The sequence below is a fragment of the Entelurus aequoreus genome, linkage group LG04, assembly GCF_033978785.1.
Source record: "Entelurus aequoreus isolate RoL-2023_Sb linkage group LG04, RoL_Eaeq_v1.1, whole genome shotgun sequence".
Taxonomy (NCBI): domain Eukaryota; kingdom Metazoa; phylum Chordata; class Actinopteri; order Syngnathiformes; family Syngnathidae; genus Entelurus; species Entelurus aequoreus.
Window position 1 is genome coordinate 60,219,635 of NC_084734.1, and position 19,360 is coordinate 60,238,994.

The window sequence follows — 19,360 nt, forward strand, 5'->3', positions numbered from 1 at the left end:
TGAGAACCTCTGCCATCCGGGGGGAGCTCAAAGTAAAGCCACTGCTCCTCCACATCGAGAGGAGCCAGATGAGGTGGTTCGGGCATCTGGTCAGGATGCCACCCGAACGCCTCCCTCGGGAGGTGTTTAGGGCACGTCCAACCAGTAGGAGACCACGGGTAAGACCCAGGACACGTTGGGAAGACTATGTCTCCCGGCTGGCCTGGGAACGCCTCGGGATCCCCCGGGAGGAGCTGGACGAAGTGGCTGGGGAGAGGGAAGTCTGGGTTTCCCTGCTTAGGCTGCTGCCCCCGCGACCCGACCTCAGGTAAGCGGAGGAAGATGGATGGATGGATGGATGGATGGATGGATGGATGGATGGATGGATGGGATGGATTATTAACAGTGGTTATCCTCTTTGTATATGTGTATGAGTGTGTAAAATGTGGCTTAAAGCAGTATTGTACAGTCGGGGTGCTGAAAAAAATTAATTCAAATTGCGGTTTGTATTTATTGTGATTCTAAATCAATTTATAGTTTTCAATTATCGATTTAAAAAAAAAAAATCTATTTAATTTAAGGCCATCTCAGCGCTTACTCATTGTGCGTGCATGTCATGCGTCAGCAGCCAAGAATAGCTTTTGTAAAATGTAAATGAAACATAAACATGTAAATGCAATCTAATTTGATGAGATTTTATTATAATTTTTACACCCAAACATATTGTGCAAGAATCCATTTTAATTGAGAAATGTTTTGAACCTTAGAACTGATTCTGAATCGAATCGTCGCCCCAAGAACTGAAATTGAATAAAATTGTGAGTTGTTGCAAGAGTCACATCACTACTGTACGACAATAGTTTGGCTATGTAAAGTACACAATCATTTGAGGTTATTTCAGTTAAAAAAATTCTACTATACCAAGGTTGTCCAAATTATTTCCAGCCTTGGCCGCATACCCCCTTGGCAAATGTTAAAAGACAAATTATCGTAACAGAAGCATACAATTATTCTATGTTGATGGAAATGTATTCAAGGGGAAACTTTTGGAATGATTAATAGTACAGTACATCATACAGAGGGTGACGTTATCATACAGATACAGTAATTATCGTACATCTGGCATACCGACAAATCATAGCATGTGGGGAGCCAGTTTTATATAATTAATTTGTAAAAAAATATACAATTGTACGTAGGCATATGATTATAATTATATACTGTATTATTATTTGTTACAGTCATTGGTGTCAAATTTCAGCATTTTGTCTTTACATTTACAAACCCTGTTTCCATATGAGTTGGGAAATTGTGTTAGATGTAAATATAAACAGAATACAATGATTTGCAAATCCTTTTCAACCCATATTCAATTGAATGCACTACAAAGACAATATATTTGATGTTCAAACTCATAAACTTAATTTTTTTTTGCAAATAATTATTAACTTAGAATTTCATGACTGCAACACGTGCCAAAGTAGTTGGGAAAGGGCATGTTCACCACTGTGTTACATGGCCTTTCCTTTTAACAACACTCAGTAAACGTTTGGGAATTGTGGAGACACATTTTTTAAGCTTCTAAGGTAGAATTCTTTCCCATTCTTGCTTGATGTACAGCTTAAGTTGTTCAACAGTCCGGGGGTCTCCGTTGTGGTATTTTAGGCTTCATAATACACCACACATTTTCAATGGGAGACAGGTCTGGACTACAGGCAGGCCAGTCTAGTACCCGCACTCTTTTACTATGAAGCCACGTTGATATAACACGTGGCTTGGCATTGTTTTGCTGAAATAAGCAGGGGCGTCCATGGTAACGTTGCTTGGATGGCAACTTATGTTGCTCCAAAACCTGTATGTACCTTTCAGCATTAATGGCGCCTTCACAGATGTGTAAGTTACCCATGTCTTGGGCACTAATACTCCCCCATACCATCACAGATGCTGGCTTTTCAGCTTTGCGCCTATAACAATCCGGATGGTTCTTTTCCTCTTTGGTCCGGAGGACACGACGTCCACAGTTTCCAAAAACTATTTGAAATGTGGACTCGTTAGACCACAGAACACTTTTCCACTTTGTATCAGTCCATCTTAGATGAGCTCAGGCCCAGCGAAGCCGACGGCGTTTCTGGGTGTTGTTGATAAACTGTTTTCGCCTTGCATAGGAGAGTTTTAACTTGCACTTACAGATGTAGCGACCAACTGTGGGTTTCTAAAGTGTTCCTGAGCCCATGTGGTGATATCCTTTACACAATGATGTCGCTTGTTGATGCAGTACAGCCTGAGGGATCAAAGGTCACGGGCTTAGCTGCTTACGTGCAGTGATTTCTCCAGATTCTCTGAACCCTTTGATGATATTACGGACCGTAGATGGTGAAATCCCTAAATTCCCTGCAATAGCTGGTTGACAAAGGTTTTTTTTAAACTGTTCAACAATTTGCTCACGCATATGTTGACAAAGTGGTGACCCTCGCCCCATCCTTGTTTGTGAATGACTGAGCATTTCATGGAATCTACTTTTATACCCAATCATGGCACCCACCTGTTCCCAAATTGCCTGTTCACCTGTGGGCTGTTCCAAATAAGTGTTTGATGAGCATTCCTCAACTTTATCAGTATTCATTGCCACCTTTCCTAACTTCTTTGTCACGTGTTGCTTGCATCAAATACTAAAGCTAAGGATTATTTGCAAAAAAAAAAAAAAGTTTATCAGTTTGAACATCAAATATGTTGTCTTTGTAGCATATTCAACTGAATATGGGTTGAAAATGATTTGCAAATCATTGTATTCCGTTTATATTTACATCTAACACAATTTCCCAACTCATATGGAAACGGGGTTTGTACTTTTAGTTATTGATTGTTTTTGTTATTTTTAGGATATGCTGCATTTTGATGTTTTCAATAGAGAGACAGCCTAAGAGACATAATTATGTGTCAGCTTTGTGTTATAGACGACAGTATTAGTTAATAACAGAAGTATTAGTTTTCAGCATTAACAATTTTGTTATGATCTCACATGGCAGTCATTAGTTCCTGTATTTTGTATTGTTTCCTGTCCAACGCTCTCATTTTTCATTCCATTTTTTGTTCCACTCCATTAACCACCGTCTCCCATGGTCTGAACGCTGGCTCCCTCACCTGCCCCTGGTTGACAATCAGGATGCTTCTTATGCCAGCCCTGTCCCTTTTGTTACGGCTGAATCATTTGTTTCGCTTTGCTTTGCTTTTTGTGCTTTATGCTTCCTAAACCCTTTTGCCCTTTGTGCACTTACCTGCACACTTCGCTGTACATCTTCGTTTTTGTCCTTCCTGCACTGTCCCTAATAAAGAAATTTCTTGATTGTACTTAGCCTGCCGTATTTGCATTCTGGGGTCCAGACAAACACTAAACCGTGACAATTTCAATCTTTTTTTTGTTACTTTCAGACACCCTGTGAGCCTCTCCAGCGCCCCCACCCCCGTTTTTTGATGTTGTTATTTTTTGTTTATTTTTAGAAAAGACCGTGGACCAATAAAACATCAAGCCACAGGGCTTCAAATGCCCACAGGGCTGCACTTTGGGGAGCACTGCCTTATACAATGTATTGGCTTTCGTGTGAAGCCACAGAAATCCAATCAATCCAATCCACTTTATTTATATAGCACATTTACACAACAAGAATGTTTCCAAAGTGCTGCACAGCCATGTTAAAAACAATATTAAAAACAATATTAAAAACGATGTTAAAAACAATATTAAAAACAATATAAAACCAATTAAAACAGTAAAATAGACATAAAAATTTATAACCCTAACCCTAACCACACAGGACAACAGAGGACAGAAGACCACACAACTCACGTAGTGTTAAAAGCCAAAGAATAAAAGTGGGTCTTAAGACGAGACTTAAAACACTCCACTGTGGAAGCAGTTTGAACATGGAGGGGCAGAGTGTTCCAGAGTTTAGGGCCGACCACAGAGAAGGCCCTGTCTCCCCTGGTTTTAAGTCTCGTCCTGGGCACCACGAGCTGGAGCTGGCTCTCGGACCTCAGAGCGCGCGCAGGAGTGTAAATTTGGATGAGGTCCGAGATATACTGAGGTGCCAGTCCATGTAAAGCTATAAAAACAAACAGCAAGGATTTAAAATCAATTCTAAAATGAACAGGGAGCCAGTGCAAACTCCGAAGAATTGGGGTTATATGCCGGCGTTTCCTGGCCCCTGTTAAAAGTCGTGCTGCCGCGTTCTGGACTAACTGCAACCGGGAGAGAGCTTTTTGGCTAATGCCAGCATAAAGTGCATTGCAGTAGTCCAGGCGACTTGAAATAAAGGCATGCACGACTTGTTCAAAAAGGTTAAAAGATAAAAATGGTTTTACCTTTGCTAAAAGATGAAGATGATAAAAACACAATTTTAAAACGCCATTGACTTGTTTGTCAAATTTAAAATCGCTGTCTATAGTGACGCCAAGGCTTGTGACTTTGGGACGCACATAATTTTGCAAAACTCACAATTCAGAGATTTGTGTACAACATAAACCACCAAACCTAAGTCAATGACACAAATCATAAAGTACAATGTATGATTCCATTCCAATTGGCAAAAAGAACCAAAAGAGAACCAAAAAGAGTTAGTTAGCAAGTTACTTAAGTAAAATATAAATTTAAGGGGTTCTTTAAGTTCGATAAAAATCAGTTGTGTAGATTTATTGTAATCTAACTGTCACGGCGCGGGCTCGAACCCGCTTTTCATCTGCAGCAAGTTCTGCCAGCACCTCTGTTGGCAGCACGCACCGGCAAAGCTGCAAGCAATCTGCAATCTGCACACCTGGGACTAATGATGACAAGCAGTATAAAGACCAGCGGACCTGAGGAGCCTACGGGTAGTTCACTCTCAGTAGTAAGCATCCCGTCTCTGGCTTCCCCTCCCGCGTACTTGCTCTCTCCTTGTTACTTCCTTGTTCCCGTGTCTCATGTCCTTTGTGCTCCCCGCAGTGTCCTTACTGTTCCCCGTGATCGAGCTGTGTGCCTCTACTCCTCTCTGGATTTTGGACTGCCTCCCTCGATCCTCGACCCCTGCTTGCCCACGGACTAACTTTTTGCCTTGCCCCCTCTGGACTGACGAAGGATTCATCCATCACGCACTTACAACAAACCCTGGTAACATTTACATTGTTAATTCTACACATCGTTTTGCACCAAACACTTAGAGTAGCATACACCTCCCACACACTCATCAAGGGTTTAAATAAACCTGTTGACCTGATCTTGGTTTTAGTGTCGTCTTCTTTCCCCGCCGTACGTAACACCAACTCACACAAAACAATGTTTTCTGGCTCAGTGGATGTTCATATCATTATGACAGTCAAACTAATCATTGTGACTTTACAAATGCAGGATGCTTAATGCAGCTCTTGTACTGGAGCAGGTTTAATAAATAATATACTTTTTAAGACTGGACTTAAATAGTGTTTTACATGACTCAGTGGCGTCAATTAAAAAAAACATTCCTACCTTGGCTACCAGTGGACAGTCGATCCGCTGCTTCCCAGTGTTCATAGCTGCGCAGGATGTTGTTGGTGATGTTGACGTGGCTGGCCGCCATGTGGTGAATGCGTTGGGGAATGGCGACGCTGCCTGACGAAACTGGAGCTCCTCCGCCGTTGGCCGGAGAGGGGCTGAGAGAGAGTGGAGATGGAGTCCCGTTGATCCTGGAGGACACAGAGAAGCTGTTGGGGCCAAGTCATGCTATGAGACTAAAGCAGCAACTGATTGTCTGCTGGAGGTCTCAGTTTGGAGTTTGTTGGTAAAAAAAAAGCCTGCTCAGAGGAAAACAGCCGACAATTACTGATTTAAAACTTAGGTTGATTCACATAAGCTGATATAATGGAATATTTGGGACATACTCACAAAGGCATTCATATCGTGAGGGACTACGTACCCCTCCATGGTTTATTTATTTGTCCTAGCACTCCTGCTCTGCTTAATTACTGCGGAATATTTCCTTATTTTTTTATGAGTCGTTCTGATTGTTTATTTTAAACAAAGTTGCCGCTGTCATTAAAAACATGCAGGAATCATATAAACATGTTTCATTTAGCTTAACCCTTGTGTGGTGTTCGGGTCTGTGGGACCCGTTTTCATTTTTTATTAAAAGAAAAATGATACAATGAATTCATTTTTCAAACTGAGACTCACTGACTTTGGCTCATTTTCTGTGAAGAACATATATCAGAATACATATTTAATGACCACACACCATACACCCACCCTACACATTTCTATTACATAGAAGATGTCCGGGTCCACTGGACCCCGGGCTAATAGAAGTGTGGACATTGATGTTCTGTGTACCACACACACACACACACACACACACACACACACACACACACACACACACACACACACACACACACACACACACACACACACACACACACACACACACACACACACACACACACACACACACACACACACACACACACACACAGCAGGCCTAGACAGGGGGAGGACAGAGTGTAGGTACACAGAACATCAGAGGGTCAAATGTGCGAGAAAATAAGAGCAGACAGTGTTGACAATGTTGTTTATGTTAAAATACTGAACAGATGTTTACCTTATCCCAATAAACATCTGTTCAGTATTTTAACTTATGTTCAGTATTTTAACATACAATTGTTTGATTGTGAGGCATTAAAAGCCACAAAATGCAACGGGTCCATCAGACCCACAAACACTGGCTGAGTAACAACAATATGAACGTTGCACGGAAAATTTCTCTGCCAGTTTCTGCATCCCACAGGGATTCTTCTTTTGTGTTTCTGCACCTGCGGTTCCCACACAAGGTTGCAACATTGTCAACACTGTCTGCTCTCATTTTCTCACACATTTGACCCTCTGATGTTCTGTGTACCTACACTCTGGATACCCCCAAACAATGTTCCCTCTAATTTTCCATCTGATTTGCAGGTTGTTTGATCGATTTAAACTTTTACTGGCAGATTGTAAAGGAAGACAATACATTATATGAAACAGTACAGTTTGCACAGTACAGTACATATTCCGTACAATTGACCACTAAATGGTAACACCCCAATAAGTTTTTCAACTTGTTTAAGTCGGGGTCCACGTTAATCAATTCACGGTAAAGTGTGCAAGGTGTGTAATTTGTTGTGAGTTCATGCACTGTGTTGGTTTTGTTCTTTGAACAAGGTGATATTCATGCACAGTTCATTTTGTGCACCGGTAAAAAAACATGACTTTTTCTTGAATTTGAAAAAATTTTTTTTTTAAATTTTTCACTAAAGAAGGGTTTGGTGAATGGGCATATGAAACTGGTGGGGTTCGGCACCTCCAACAAGGTTAAGAACCACTGTACTAAAGGTTTTTGTGTATTAAAACATGTGCAAACTTGATAGTAAGCTAGTTAGCATGTGCGCAGAGGAATGTGTCTCTTAAATCAGTGGTCCCCAACCACCGGGTCGCGGCCCGGTACCGGTCCATGGATCGATTGGTACCGGGCCGCACAAGAAATAAAAATAAAAAAATTTAAAATTAAAATTTTTTATTTTTATTAAATCAACATAAAAAACACAAGATACACTTACAATTAGTGCACCAACCCAAAAAACCTCCCTCCCCCATTTACACTCATTCACACTCATTCGCACAAAAGGGTTGTTTCTTTCTGTTATTAATATTTCTGGTTCCTACATTATATATCAATATAGATCAATACAGTCTGCAGGGATACAGTCCATAAGCACGCATGATTGTATTTTTTTATGACAAAAAAAAAAAAAAAAAAGGTGAGTGTGTTTGTGTTTGGTTACTGTGTCCGTGCGTACCCAAGCAGGGAGGTAATGGGTCCCATTTTTATAGTCTTTGGTATGACCCGGCCGGGATTTGAACTCACAACCTACCGCCCTGAGATCGGTAGGTTGTGAGTTCAAATCCCGGCCGGGTCATACCAAAGACTATAAAAATGGGACCCATTACCTCCCTGCTTGGCACTCAGCATCAAGGGTTGGAATTGGGGGTTAAATCACCAAAAATGATTCCCGGGCGCGGCTATGCTGCTGCCCAATATGTGATGATGGGGGATATGGGTCACCGGGGTATTGTTTTTAACTTTGTAAAGCACTTTGCGTTGCATTTCTTTTATGTATGAAAAGCGCTTTATAAACCCGACGGAGGAAACTAATTTCAGCCACTTGTACCTGGTATGTTGTCCTTTTGGTCACAAGTTAAAGCTCATGACCATAGGTGAGGATAAGGACGTGGATCGACTAGTAAATTGAGGGATTAGCCTTATGCTGCTCGTTCTTCACCACAACGAATCAATACAGGGTCCACATCACTGCAGACACTGCACCAATTTGCCTGTCGATTGTACAATTTACTCTTCTCTCAATCGTGAACAAGATCCTGAGGTGCTTGAGCTTCTCCACTTGGGGCAGGGTCTGTTCCCCAACCCGATGATGGCATTCCACCCTTTTTTGGACAACAACCATGGACTCAGACTTTTCATCCCAGTCGCTTTAAACTCTCCTGAATCCGGAGGCATTGCCCTCGATGTCCACAAAGTGCTGCAGAGTCTTGTCAACCAAGACAGCACCACAGCATCCAGAGCTCTAAGGAACTCTGGGCGGATCTCATCACCCACATGTTTTAGTCTTAGTGTTTTATCTGTTTTGGTAACTTAAGTCTTATTTTTGTACTGTAAATTTTGGTTTGTACTGTAACACTTTGAGATTTATTTAAATGAAAAGTGCGTAACAAACAAAATTTATTCTAATTATGTATCACTTCTGGCAGGCGTTGTGTCTATCCTACACTGTTCAACGGTACCTGAACGCAAAACACGGTCTCTTTTCCTCCGAGAAAAGATTGATCATCATAATTCCGTTCCAAGAGAGCACAGCTTGAAGGTTCAATGTGCACGGTTAAATAACTTAGTTGCTCAGACAGTAATGAGTTTATAGAAGTTTAGATCGGAGTATGTTGTTTTAACGGGGAAATACGTATGTCTGTTTTCATTTCAGCATTTAGAATAGAATAGAATAGAATATATCTTTATTGTCATTGTACATTGTACAATGAAATTGTAAGCAAAACTAATTTAGTGCAAATTCACAACACATAAAACCATAAGAACATAGATAAATAGATACAAATACATAAAACACATAAAAATACCAAGCACACAGCTCACATGCACAGTCATTGTCGTCTTGTAATCAGCGACACTATTGCTCTCGGGTAAAAAGTGTTCTTAAGTCTGTTTGCCCGGCATTTTATTGTCCTGTATCTCCTGCCCGAGGGCAGCAGTTCAAAAAGCTTATGTCCAGGGTGTCAATTTCGTTGTACAATGTACAATGACAATAAAGATATATTCTATTCTATTCTATTTAACCTAGCGAGCTGGCACCAGTAAGTCTGCCGTGGGTTGATAAAAGTGTAGTTATCAATCTCGATTTTTATTTATTTCTACCTATTTCTTTTTTATCCCAGTTATTCGATCAGTTTAATTTAAAACGGTAACACATGCTACTGTGATATATTCCCAACTTGTCCCACCCACCTAAAAATAAAATTAAATGTGATAGGATTTTGTCTCTCGCAACATTTTCATCTAATTTTTATTCGTCCACTACATTTTTGATTAATATCTTCATTGTTTTTGCCAATGTGCAAATAGGTCGTTGACGATAAATAAGACGGACATTTTTATTCAATAAAATTAACAGTGGTCACCAGGCACTGCTTCCACATAGGAAGACGTGTAGGTGGGATTGAGGAGGTCTTTGAAGTATTCTTCTCACCGATTTACAACATCACAAGCCGACGTCAGCATCACACCATCCCCACCATACACGGTGTTGACAGTGCACTGCTTACCCCATCCTGAGGCGGCGGATGGTGGTCCAGAATTGCTTTGAAGCCGTCTGAAAGTCGTTCTACATGGTTTCTTCGAACTCCTTACTCCTCAATTTTTTTGGACACTGCGACAGTCAACGTCACACCCCGCTTGGTCTGTCAGTACCTGTTTGCTGCCTCCGAAGTCTCATGAGTCAAAAGGACCCGATAGGACTCTTTCCTCAGCTTGACGGCATCCCTCACCGGGTTCTGGGATTACCGCCACGACAGCACAAACCACCTTGCAGCCACAACTCCTATCGTCCGCCAGATGTTCCCAGCAGACCCTCACGATGCATTTAAGCCTGGCAGGTCTGACCGGCATCCTCCCCCACCATCGGAGTCAACTCACCACCGGGTGGTGATCGGTTGAAAGCTCCACCACTCTCTTCACCCGAGTGTCCAAAACATGGGACCGCACATCTGACGAAACAACCACAAAGTTGATCATCGAACTGCGGCCTAGTGTGTCCTGGTGCCAAGTGCACATATGGACACCCTTATGTTTGAACATGGTGTTCGTTATGGATAATCTGTGATGAGCACAAAAGTCCAATAACAAAACACCACTCGGGTTCAGATCTGGGCGGTCGTTCATCCCAATCACGCCTCTCCAGGTTTCACTGTTGTTGCCAATGAAGTCACCCAGCAGAACCTTAGGGCGCACTCCCTCAAGGAACTCCAGTTGACTAAAGAATGTTAATTCATGTCCAGAGAGCTCTCATATTGTTGAAAAAAGTATTTAGAAGTTAGTAAATGTGGTAAATATTTGCTGAATGTTTGAAAACATAGTAAAAAGCCACAGGTAGGAGCATGATGTACTACCAGTCTGTGGTTGCCAGCGATCTGTTCTACATCGTAGTGTGCTGGGGGGGCAGTACATCTAAGAAGGACAGCTCCAGACTGGAGAAACTGATCAGGCGGGCCGGCTCTACGATCGGAATAAAACTGGACTCACTGGTGACGGTGGCAGAGAAGCGGACTGTGGAAAAACTAGTGAGCATCATGGATGATGCCAGTCACCCTCTGCATACCGTTATCAGTAGCCAAGGGGAGCCTGTTCAGTGCTAGACTGCTTCATCCCAAGTGCAGGACTAATAGACTCAAAAACTCTTTTGTCCCACACGCCATCAGACTGTACAACTCCTCTCTGGGGGGGAGGGGGGTACTTGGATGACAGGGGATGCAAAACAATAACATATACCCCCATTATATATTATTTACTTTTTGAATTATATCTCAACTCTGTACACTGCTGCTGGAATTTAAATTTTCCTGAGGCAACTCTCCTGAAGGAATCAATAAAGTACTATCTATCTATCTATCTATCTATTTATCTATCTATGATAACATTGCGTCATAGAAACGCAAAAAACCTTATTTGAATAGGGCGGTCTGCACCAGTTATCAATTGTACACGCAATTTTAGTAGATCGCACACAACACACCCACTAGTAGTACACACAATTTGCACACGCTGTTTAGGATCTTAGTAGTAATTGTATTTTCTTATTTACATGTTTGAAAACGTAAGAGATATACAGAGAAGGCTTTATTTTCAGACATTATTATTTTTGGATGTCTGATTATGACATGATTTCTGGCTTTTGCAGTAAAATAACACTCGTCACGGCTGTTGAAACGCCTCCTGCAGCTCCACACAGAGGGTGTGTGTCTCTGACAGTGACGTCATGTCTGTGATTGTGGCCTTGGCACTTGCTGGTCAACAGACGTGTGTTTTATTTACGGTACACACACTCCCCACACACACGCCGAGGTCTGCTCCTGCTGTTATGTAGCGTCGGAGCTGTTCAAACTCATTAGCTTCACATCCACGGCTCCTCCACGCCTCTCCTCTATCTATCACCACCCACTCCATCACACCTCAGTCAGCGCTCGACAACCCCTCCAGCCTCCTCCTGCACACGTCTACAACAAATCAATCCCCTTTCTTTACTTCCTGAGGGGTTTGTTTGTCTACAAGATTGTTAGGCACGTCGTGGTGTTTTGCAGACGAGCTCCAGTGAATTCTAAAATCAAAATGATCTGTGGAGATGCAAGTGAGGCTGTACTGTATGTTGTGTACTCACTTTCCATTGGTCCTCCAGGGAGAAGGTGCTTGATGGGAGCTCTTGGCTGAGTTCTGGTACACAAAAACACATCATTAAGAAAAGATGCCGTGTATATACAACAACTGAGGGCGATTTACATTACAGTCATCCCTCGCCACATCACAGATTATTTGGGGTGTTTTTCTAAGCATAATTATTCTGCAACTTTTTTGCCCTAAATTCAATAATTTTAAGCATAACTGTTTAAATGAATTGGAAAATATCAATACTACGTTAGTATTGGCCACTTGATGAGACCGATCGGATCACACGGTTCAGTATTGTGGCCTCTGATTGGCTCAGAATCACTGTATTGGACTAAACACTTGACTAAAAGGATGTTAATTCATGTCTAGAGAGCTCTCACAATGTTGAAAAATGTATTTAGAAGTTTATTAGATTCATAATTAATGATTCTAACTTTTCGTAAATTCATTTATCCTGGTCATGTCCGGAACCAATTAGCAGCAATTAACGAGAGATTAGTGTACACAATATAGTATTATTAAAAAACATGTGCCACAAGGATATTTTCATAATATTCAAAATAATTAAGATTTAAGTTATTGCTGAGCCCTATAAACTCTGCCTAGCAACAAGTCAAACATGTAACGTAGCCATTAAAAACACTTAATTTATGTACAGTATGTCATATGCTAGATAGTTAATATTTTAAAGTACATTATTCTATATTATTTCAGTTTACACTATAAGCAATGCATGTGCTTTGTTAAGTACTATTATTGTTATATTATTTAGAATGTTTTAAAGGGATAAGCGGTAGAAAATGGATGGATGACTAATCATTTATTTAATGTTGTATGACACTGTTAAGTAAAAGTGTATTATATTTTTACTTGCTACATTTTTTTTTCATATTTAAACCTTATTTTGACAGCATATTTATTATCTTACAATATTTGTAGTTGTCATAATTAAAATCCAACTTCCCAAATGTACAGTATATACTTTTTTATGTTTAAAACGTGTGTTATAGAAGCAGTAAGACAGTCTGAATACGACACAAAGAGCTGCTCCAACAGATTTTGTTAGTTTTGGTGCCTTTTTCACACCCCCTGTGCAGTGCAGTATGTACACAGCCAAAGTCCTACACACACACACACATGCACGTGCACACGCACACACACGCACACCATTGCAGAAATCCCATTTTGGCGCTTCCCAGAAATCCAATCCCATCACAGCAAATGCTGTACTGTGATAATGACATCCTTAGTAATTAATTAAACTACACATAATTAATCAAAACAAGCACATTAAACCCTAACAATCCTCTCTGATGATTGATGGAGCTAATTAATGTGTTAATATCAAAGAGGAAGAATAGATTTAATACTGTCATGCAAAATGAATGCACAGGCACCATGAAAACGAATATGAAATGTGTTTAGGCAATGTAATTGGCTTTGCATGTTTTTCACCCACAGAGAGGAAAATTAGAGAGGGAGGAAGTCCCAGTCATAGTGTGTGTGTGTGTGTGTGTGTGTGTGTGTGTGTGTGTGTGTGTGTGTGTGTGTGTGTGTGTGTGTGTGTGTGTGTGTGTGTGTGTGTGTGTACTTGTGTGTGCGTACTACCTTAAAATACTCCATCAGTGAGCGTGAGTACTTGACAGCATGGTCTTTCTTCAGATGGAACATCCGCAGATACAGCAGAGACAGACAGCGGTTACTATGGAAACAAAACCATTAGAAGCCAGATTATCTGTACACATTTCCCTTTATTTATTTATTTTTAATTTTTTTTTTTTTTTTATGTCCTGCCCAGCTTCTCAGGCAAATCATATAGTTGATGTAGATGCCCATATCGGCTGTTCAGATTTACTTTACAAAAGAGAAGTGTAGGATACTTCTCTTGTTGCCTTATTTGTATTTTGACTTTATTAAATGTATTTATAGTATCCTTTGGTGCAGCCGGGCCGGAGCAGGAGGGGATAGAAAGAGAAAAAAAGGAAGACAGAGGGGGGAATTGTGGGGACAAGAGGGGGATTAGACAGAGAGACAAAAACAACAACAGCAAACACAACAACAACAACAACAACAACAACAACAACAACAGAGCAACATCAGCAAATACGACATGTAAAAATATGATGGTAAAAGTAATAGCAAATAAGCAGTTAGCGAAAATAAAAAATAATACAGAAATGATAATGAGCATTATTACACTAAAAATGGAGCAATATGAATACCAAAAGAAATAGTGCTATTGATAATAAACAATACCAACACTTTACCTTTATTATCAATAATACAATTGTTCAAATGCAACACTACAAATACGTAATGATAACTTGAGATACGAAAGAATGCAGAAAAATGGAGGGGAAGAAAGAGAAGCAACCTACATTAACCTTGTAGATTGTTATAGTAACAATAGGTTAAGCTTTGTCAGTGTGCCATGTGTTATACCCAGTTTACCCTAGGGCAACAACGTTAATACAGGTATATATTTGATGAAACGTGATTATGTGCATGAGCGTATGTGTGCATATGTACTTGTATATGTACAGTATGTGTATATGTGTGCTTGTACAGTGAATGAATGTGTATATGTGTGTTTGTACAGTGAATGTATATGTATAGAATGTGTATGTGTGTGTTTGTACATTGAATGTATATGTACAGTATGTGTATACAGTATGTGTGTTTGTACAGTGAATGTATATGTACAGTATGTGTATATGTGTGTTTGTACAGTGAATGTATATGCACAGTATATGTATATGTGTGTTTGTACAGTGAATGTATATGCACAGTATATGTATGTGTGTGTTTGTACAATGAATGTATATGTACAGTATGCGTATGTGTGTGTTTGTACAGTGATTGTATATGTACAGTATGTGTATATGTATGTTTTTACAGTGAATGTATATGTACAGTATGTGTATACAGTATGTTTGTATAATGAGGGTGCGTGTGGATGTACGAACTTTGAGTGTGTAAATATGTACTGTATTTGTATATGTATGTGGGAGCGTAGGTACCTATGTATGTGTGTATGTATGTATGTGAGTATATGTGAATTTGCATGTACAATACATTTGACTCCCAGTGTGTGCGGGAGCCAGAGTACGGCCCCAGCCTCCCCGAGAGCCCATCCCATAAACAGTAGGTGTGGTGCCCATGGAACCAGGGACCACCGCCCCCACGCAGCCAAGCCGGACAGCGACAGGAACGCCAGAGCCTGGTCCACCGCGCCGCCCACAAGGGCCAGCAGCAGGCCGCAGACAGACGCACCCGGCAGAGGACAAGGCACGAGAAAAGCAGGGGGAACCCAGACCCCAAGCCAGCGAGAGACCACACCCCACACGGACAGAAAGGCGGGACGCCCCGCCCGAGGGGCCCGGAGACCCCCCGCAACCGGACGGGAAGACCGTCCCCGCCCCACCGGCAACCGGGCCCCCATGAGACCCCCCCCCCCCTCCCCCGGAGAGCCCGGCGAGGCCAGCCCACGGCCACCCCACCCAAGCCGGCCGCCACAGGACCACCCAGCACGGGGCCACGGGAACCACCCACCCCACCCGCAGGGACCCCAACGATGGAGATGGAACAACCAGCATCCGCCCCGCCGAGTCCCCCCCTGAGGTAGGTGAAAATAAATAAATTAAATAAATAAATTAATAATAATAATAATAATAATAATAATAATAATAATAAAATACATTGAAAAATAAGAATAAATAAATAATTAAATCTATTTTAAAAAAAAGAATTAAAAGAAGATCACAGACATGCTGACACACAAGGTCGCTACCCCAACAACTGGCCGACTCGCAGCACCTCGGAATACCCTGCAGCACCAAACTACACATTTCCCTTTAAAGCTCAATTATCAATCTTATTTTCATGTCATCTTAGCAGAATATGACCATTTTTTTTAGTATCGAGCAACGGTGATTTTTAAAGAAAGGAAGGATGGTATATACTGTACATCCACACGCACATTCACTGCATAAACATACACAAATACATACTGTATATCCACATTTACATATACATACATACACTTTTGCATATAATCACGTTTCATCAAACATATATTAACATTGTTGATATATGTATGAAACTGGGTAAAACACGGCACACTGATAAAGCTTAATCTATTTTTACTATAACAATCAACAAGGTTAATATAGTCCGCTTCTCTTTCTTTCCCCCCATTCATCTGCTTTCTTTAGTAATTCAAGTTTTCAGTACATTTGTGTATTGTTGCATTTGAAGCAATTGTATTGTTGATAGAGGTAATTATTATTATTATTATTCATTATAAATAGTGTTATTTCTATTGGTATTTTTATTGTTCCATTTTTAGTGCAATAATGTTCATTGTCATTTCTGTGTTATTACTCTCTACTACATTAACTGGCTCTTTACTATCCCTTTTCGTATCATATTTGTACATATCGTATTTGCTGATGTTGTTCTTTTGTTGTTGTTGTTGTTGTCTCCTTGTCTTATCCCCCTCTTGTCCCCGCAATTTTCCCATCTGTCTTCCTTTTTTTTCTTCTTTCTATCCCCTCCTGCTCCGGTCCGGGTGCACCAAACATGAATACAAATCAATTTATTAAAGTCCAATACAAATAAGGCAACAAAAGACGTATCCCACACCTCTCTTTTGTAAAGTAAATATGTACAGCAAATATGGGCGTCTATATCAACAATATAATTTTCCTGAGTGGCTGAACAGGACATAAAAAATTAAAATAAAATTAAATCGCAGTATTTTCCAGAGTAATGTGCCTGTGTGTTTTTAGATCATTACTGTGTTTGAAGCATTTAAACATTGTTGTCTGTTTTCTCCTTTCAGCCTATACAATGTATAATGTAAATATGAAGGGCACAACGAAAAATACAGAAATGTATAAAATAAAGAAGAGAAAAATCAAAACTATTGATCTCATTGCTATTATTGGTCCAATACCAATACCACTCTGTAATTAAGAATATAACATTGTCAATACATGTTGTCTTTGTTGTTGTAGTTCACTTGGTTTCATTCAGGTTTGCTGTCAAAAGTGTGAAACTGATGAGAGATCTGCACGTACCAAATACCGTTGCGGCATGAGATCCGTAAAGCGTGAAATTAACTGATGAATACAACAAAAACGAGACATAAACTCTGGTACTTTTGTTCTCCTTTCGATAAGTTCCACAAAGCAAATAAAATGCTGGGCTTCATCAGATATAGCTTGACTCCAATGAAGAATAAAACGAAGCAATGCAGGTGTTTTACGCTACATCTTGCTCACAAGGGTTCCTTCTCCCCGCAGCGATTGAAATGAAAGCAGCAAAGTTTGCCGGTCACAAAACAACTGTGTCCTGTTGGATTGAAGATTTATAATGTGGAAAAAGTGATGAATAAAATGAAGTCAGCAGTTCAACATCAGTTTGCTTGGCATTTGACCTGTGAGTTTTGCATTGCTTGTGAATTACACATCTGCACAAATGCAATACTAAAAGTTCAAAAAATGAGTAAGTGGCTCGCTACGTTGAAATGGAGCACTAAAACGGAGTGATTTTATGGGATGATTTTTCAGCCTGCCGTGGCGTATGGATTGCAATTTTGTTTTACACGCCATGGCACAATCGCACCCTTTTTCATAGATTTTCCGAGATGCACAACAACCGCTTTCGCGGAACGTCTCCATTCTTCGCCGTACATCATTACCCACCAGATGCCGTCTCTGATGACAATTTCTTGACTTGATTTGTGGAAAACAACTACATTACAGTCATATTACAGAACTACTTAATTTGTGTATTTGTAGCAAGAAACAACATAGTAATAACAACATCCCTGCATGGCGAGTTATCACACACACTTTTTATTCACTTCCCGCTAACCACTACCCTGCTTCTCCCACCCAGGTCGTAGTTCATACGGGCTACCAAAATAGCTGTCCAGGTTATGCCTGTATCACGATTCTGTGAGTTTGGACTGCTGAAATCAGCATCTCATCATCCATCGTGTCAACAGGGTGAACTAATTAACTAACTAACTAACTAATTTATGCTGATAGCAACCTAACCCCCACCCATCACATCCCACCCCTCGAATTGTAAATAATTCAATGTATATACGTTTACTTTCTTTGCTTCTATGAACTCTCAACGTTTACAGCTTGATGTACATACCATAAGAAGCTGAGAGCTACACTTTTATGGTGTCCTTGTTCTGATGATTAACTTGTATGATGACTGTGTTATGCTGATAGTATATATTTGTACCATGAATTGATTAAAGTGGACAACGACTTAAACAAGTTGAAAAACTTATTCGGGTGTTACCATTTAGTGGTCAATTGTACGGAATATGTACTGTAGTGTGCAAACTGTACTGTTTCATATAATGTATTCTCTTCCTTTGCAATTTACTAATAAAAGTTTCATTCAATCAATCAATCAAGGTCTGTCCCCGTCCATTAGGATGTTTCAAGAGGCAAAATACGATCCAGGTATTTTATTTTGAAAATAAATTGGATAATTAATTTTTTGGTCTGTGCATGACGCCCTGTACCGCCCAACCTAATTTTTGCTGAATAGATCCACCGTGTTCCGGCTTTGTTTCGATTAAAAGAGGTCATATTACACAAAACCGACTTTTCTTACCAATTGTTAGCTGTTTTTTTGTATTTGGGATCTGCATAAGTCCCGAAAAGTCAAATTCAAACCATGGAGGCATGGCGGAGATTTTTACAAAACTGTTTTGCCTCTTTCTAAACGAGCCGTTTGGAAATGGAGCCTTTAGTGACATATTGTGCCGAAGTTGCATCAGCGGACGTCTCCATATATGGTAGAAGTTTCCTCGAAGAGCTTAGCGCCAATCCACCGTTTTTATTCAGTTGTAGTCAATAAGCTCCTTCTTTTTCTCTACCCTCTTGCTGCGGGGCAGACTGGCTCGTAAATGGACATGTGCTGAAATCCTCCGCTGTTACCATAATACAAAGTAGCGATAGTTCTAACAGTGTCTGTTCAGTAGACTGGAAGCGCTAAAAACTACAAACATGGCTGACGGGGTGGAGACAGTTTAAAGGGGGCTTGGCCTGGAGGAGGACTTCGGCACGTGAATAAAACCGCCCACAAAACAGTTAATTATGAAAAGACAGTCATCTATGCAAAATTTGGACCTAAACACCACGTTAAGTGTTATGTAACAAAAACAATCACAAGGCCTATTGGGTACGTGTTTACATAGATGAGAAGATTACTTCAATCACACTATTTAAAATTGACTTTAAATAATATTTTCGTCAACTTTTGTTAAGAAAAACATTTGAAGTTGACGTGAAAATATTAATTCAAACCAATGTCGATTTTTTTTTTAAACTGTTCTTCCCCCCTCC

General features: G+C 40.4%; 3 protein-coding genes across 3 annotated transcripts in view; 1 reads left to right on the forward strand and 2 right to left on the reverse strand.

Annotated features, from left to right (window-relative positions):
- The window catches only part of ids (iduronate 2-sulfatase), a 63,273-nt gene extending 58,079 nt beyond the window's left edge, over positions 1 to 5,194 (forward strand). Inside the window, exons 12-13 of the mRNA XM_062045398.1 lie at positions 4,719 to 4,859; positions 4,955 to 5,194. Of these exons, the coding sequence (XP_061901382.1) occupies positions 4,719 to 4,859; positions 4,955 to 4,975 (162 nt within the window). The 3' untranslated portion in view covers positions 4,976 to 5,194. The remainder of the gene's footprint in view (positions 1 to 4,718; positions 4,860 to 4,954) is intronic.
- LOC133648886 (m7GpppX diphosphatase-like) overlaps positions 1 to 19,360 on the reverse strand; it is a 375,169-nt gene that overhangs the window by 65,812 nt on the left and 289,997 nt on the right. The gene's annotated exons all lie outside the window — the stretch shown is intronic.
- Positions 1 to 19,360, reverse strand: part of LOC133648887 (AF4/FMR2 family member 2-like) — a 380,782-nt gene that overhangs the window by 6,786 nt on the left and 354,636 nt on the right. The window contains 3 exon segments of the mRNA XM_062045401.1: positions 5,474 to 5,670; positions 11,974 to 12,026; positions 13,590 to 13,683. Coding sequence (XP_061901385.1) covers positions 5,474 to 5,670; positions 11,974 to 12,026; positions 13,590 to 13,683 — 344 coding nt within the window.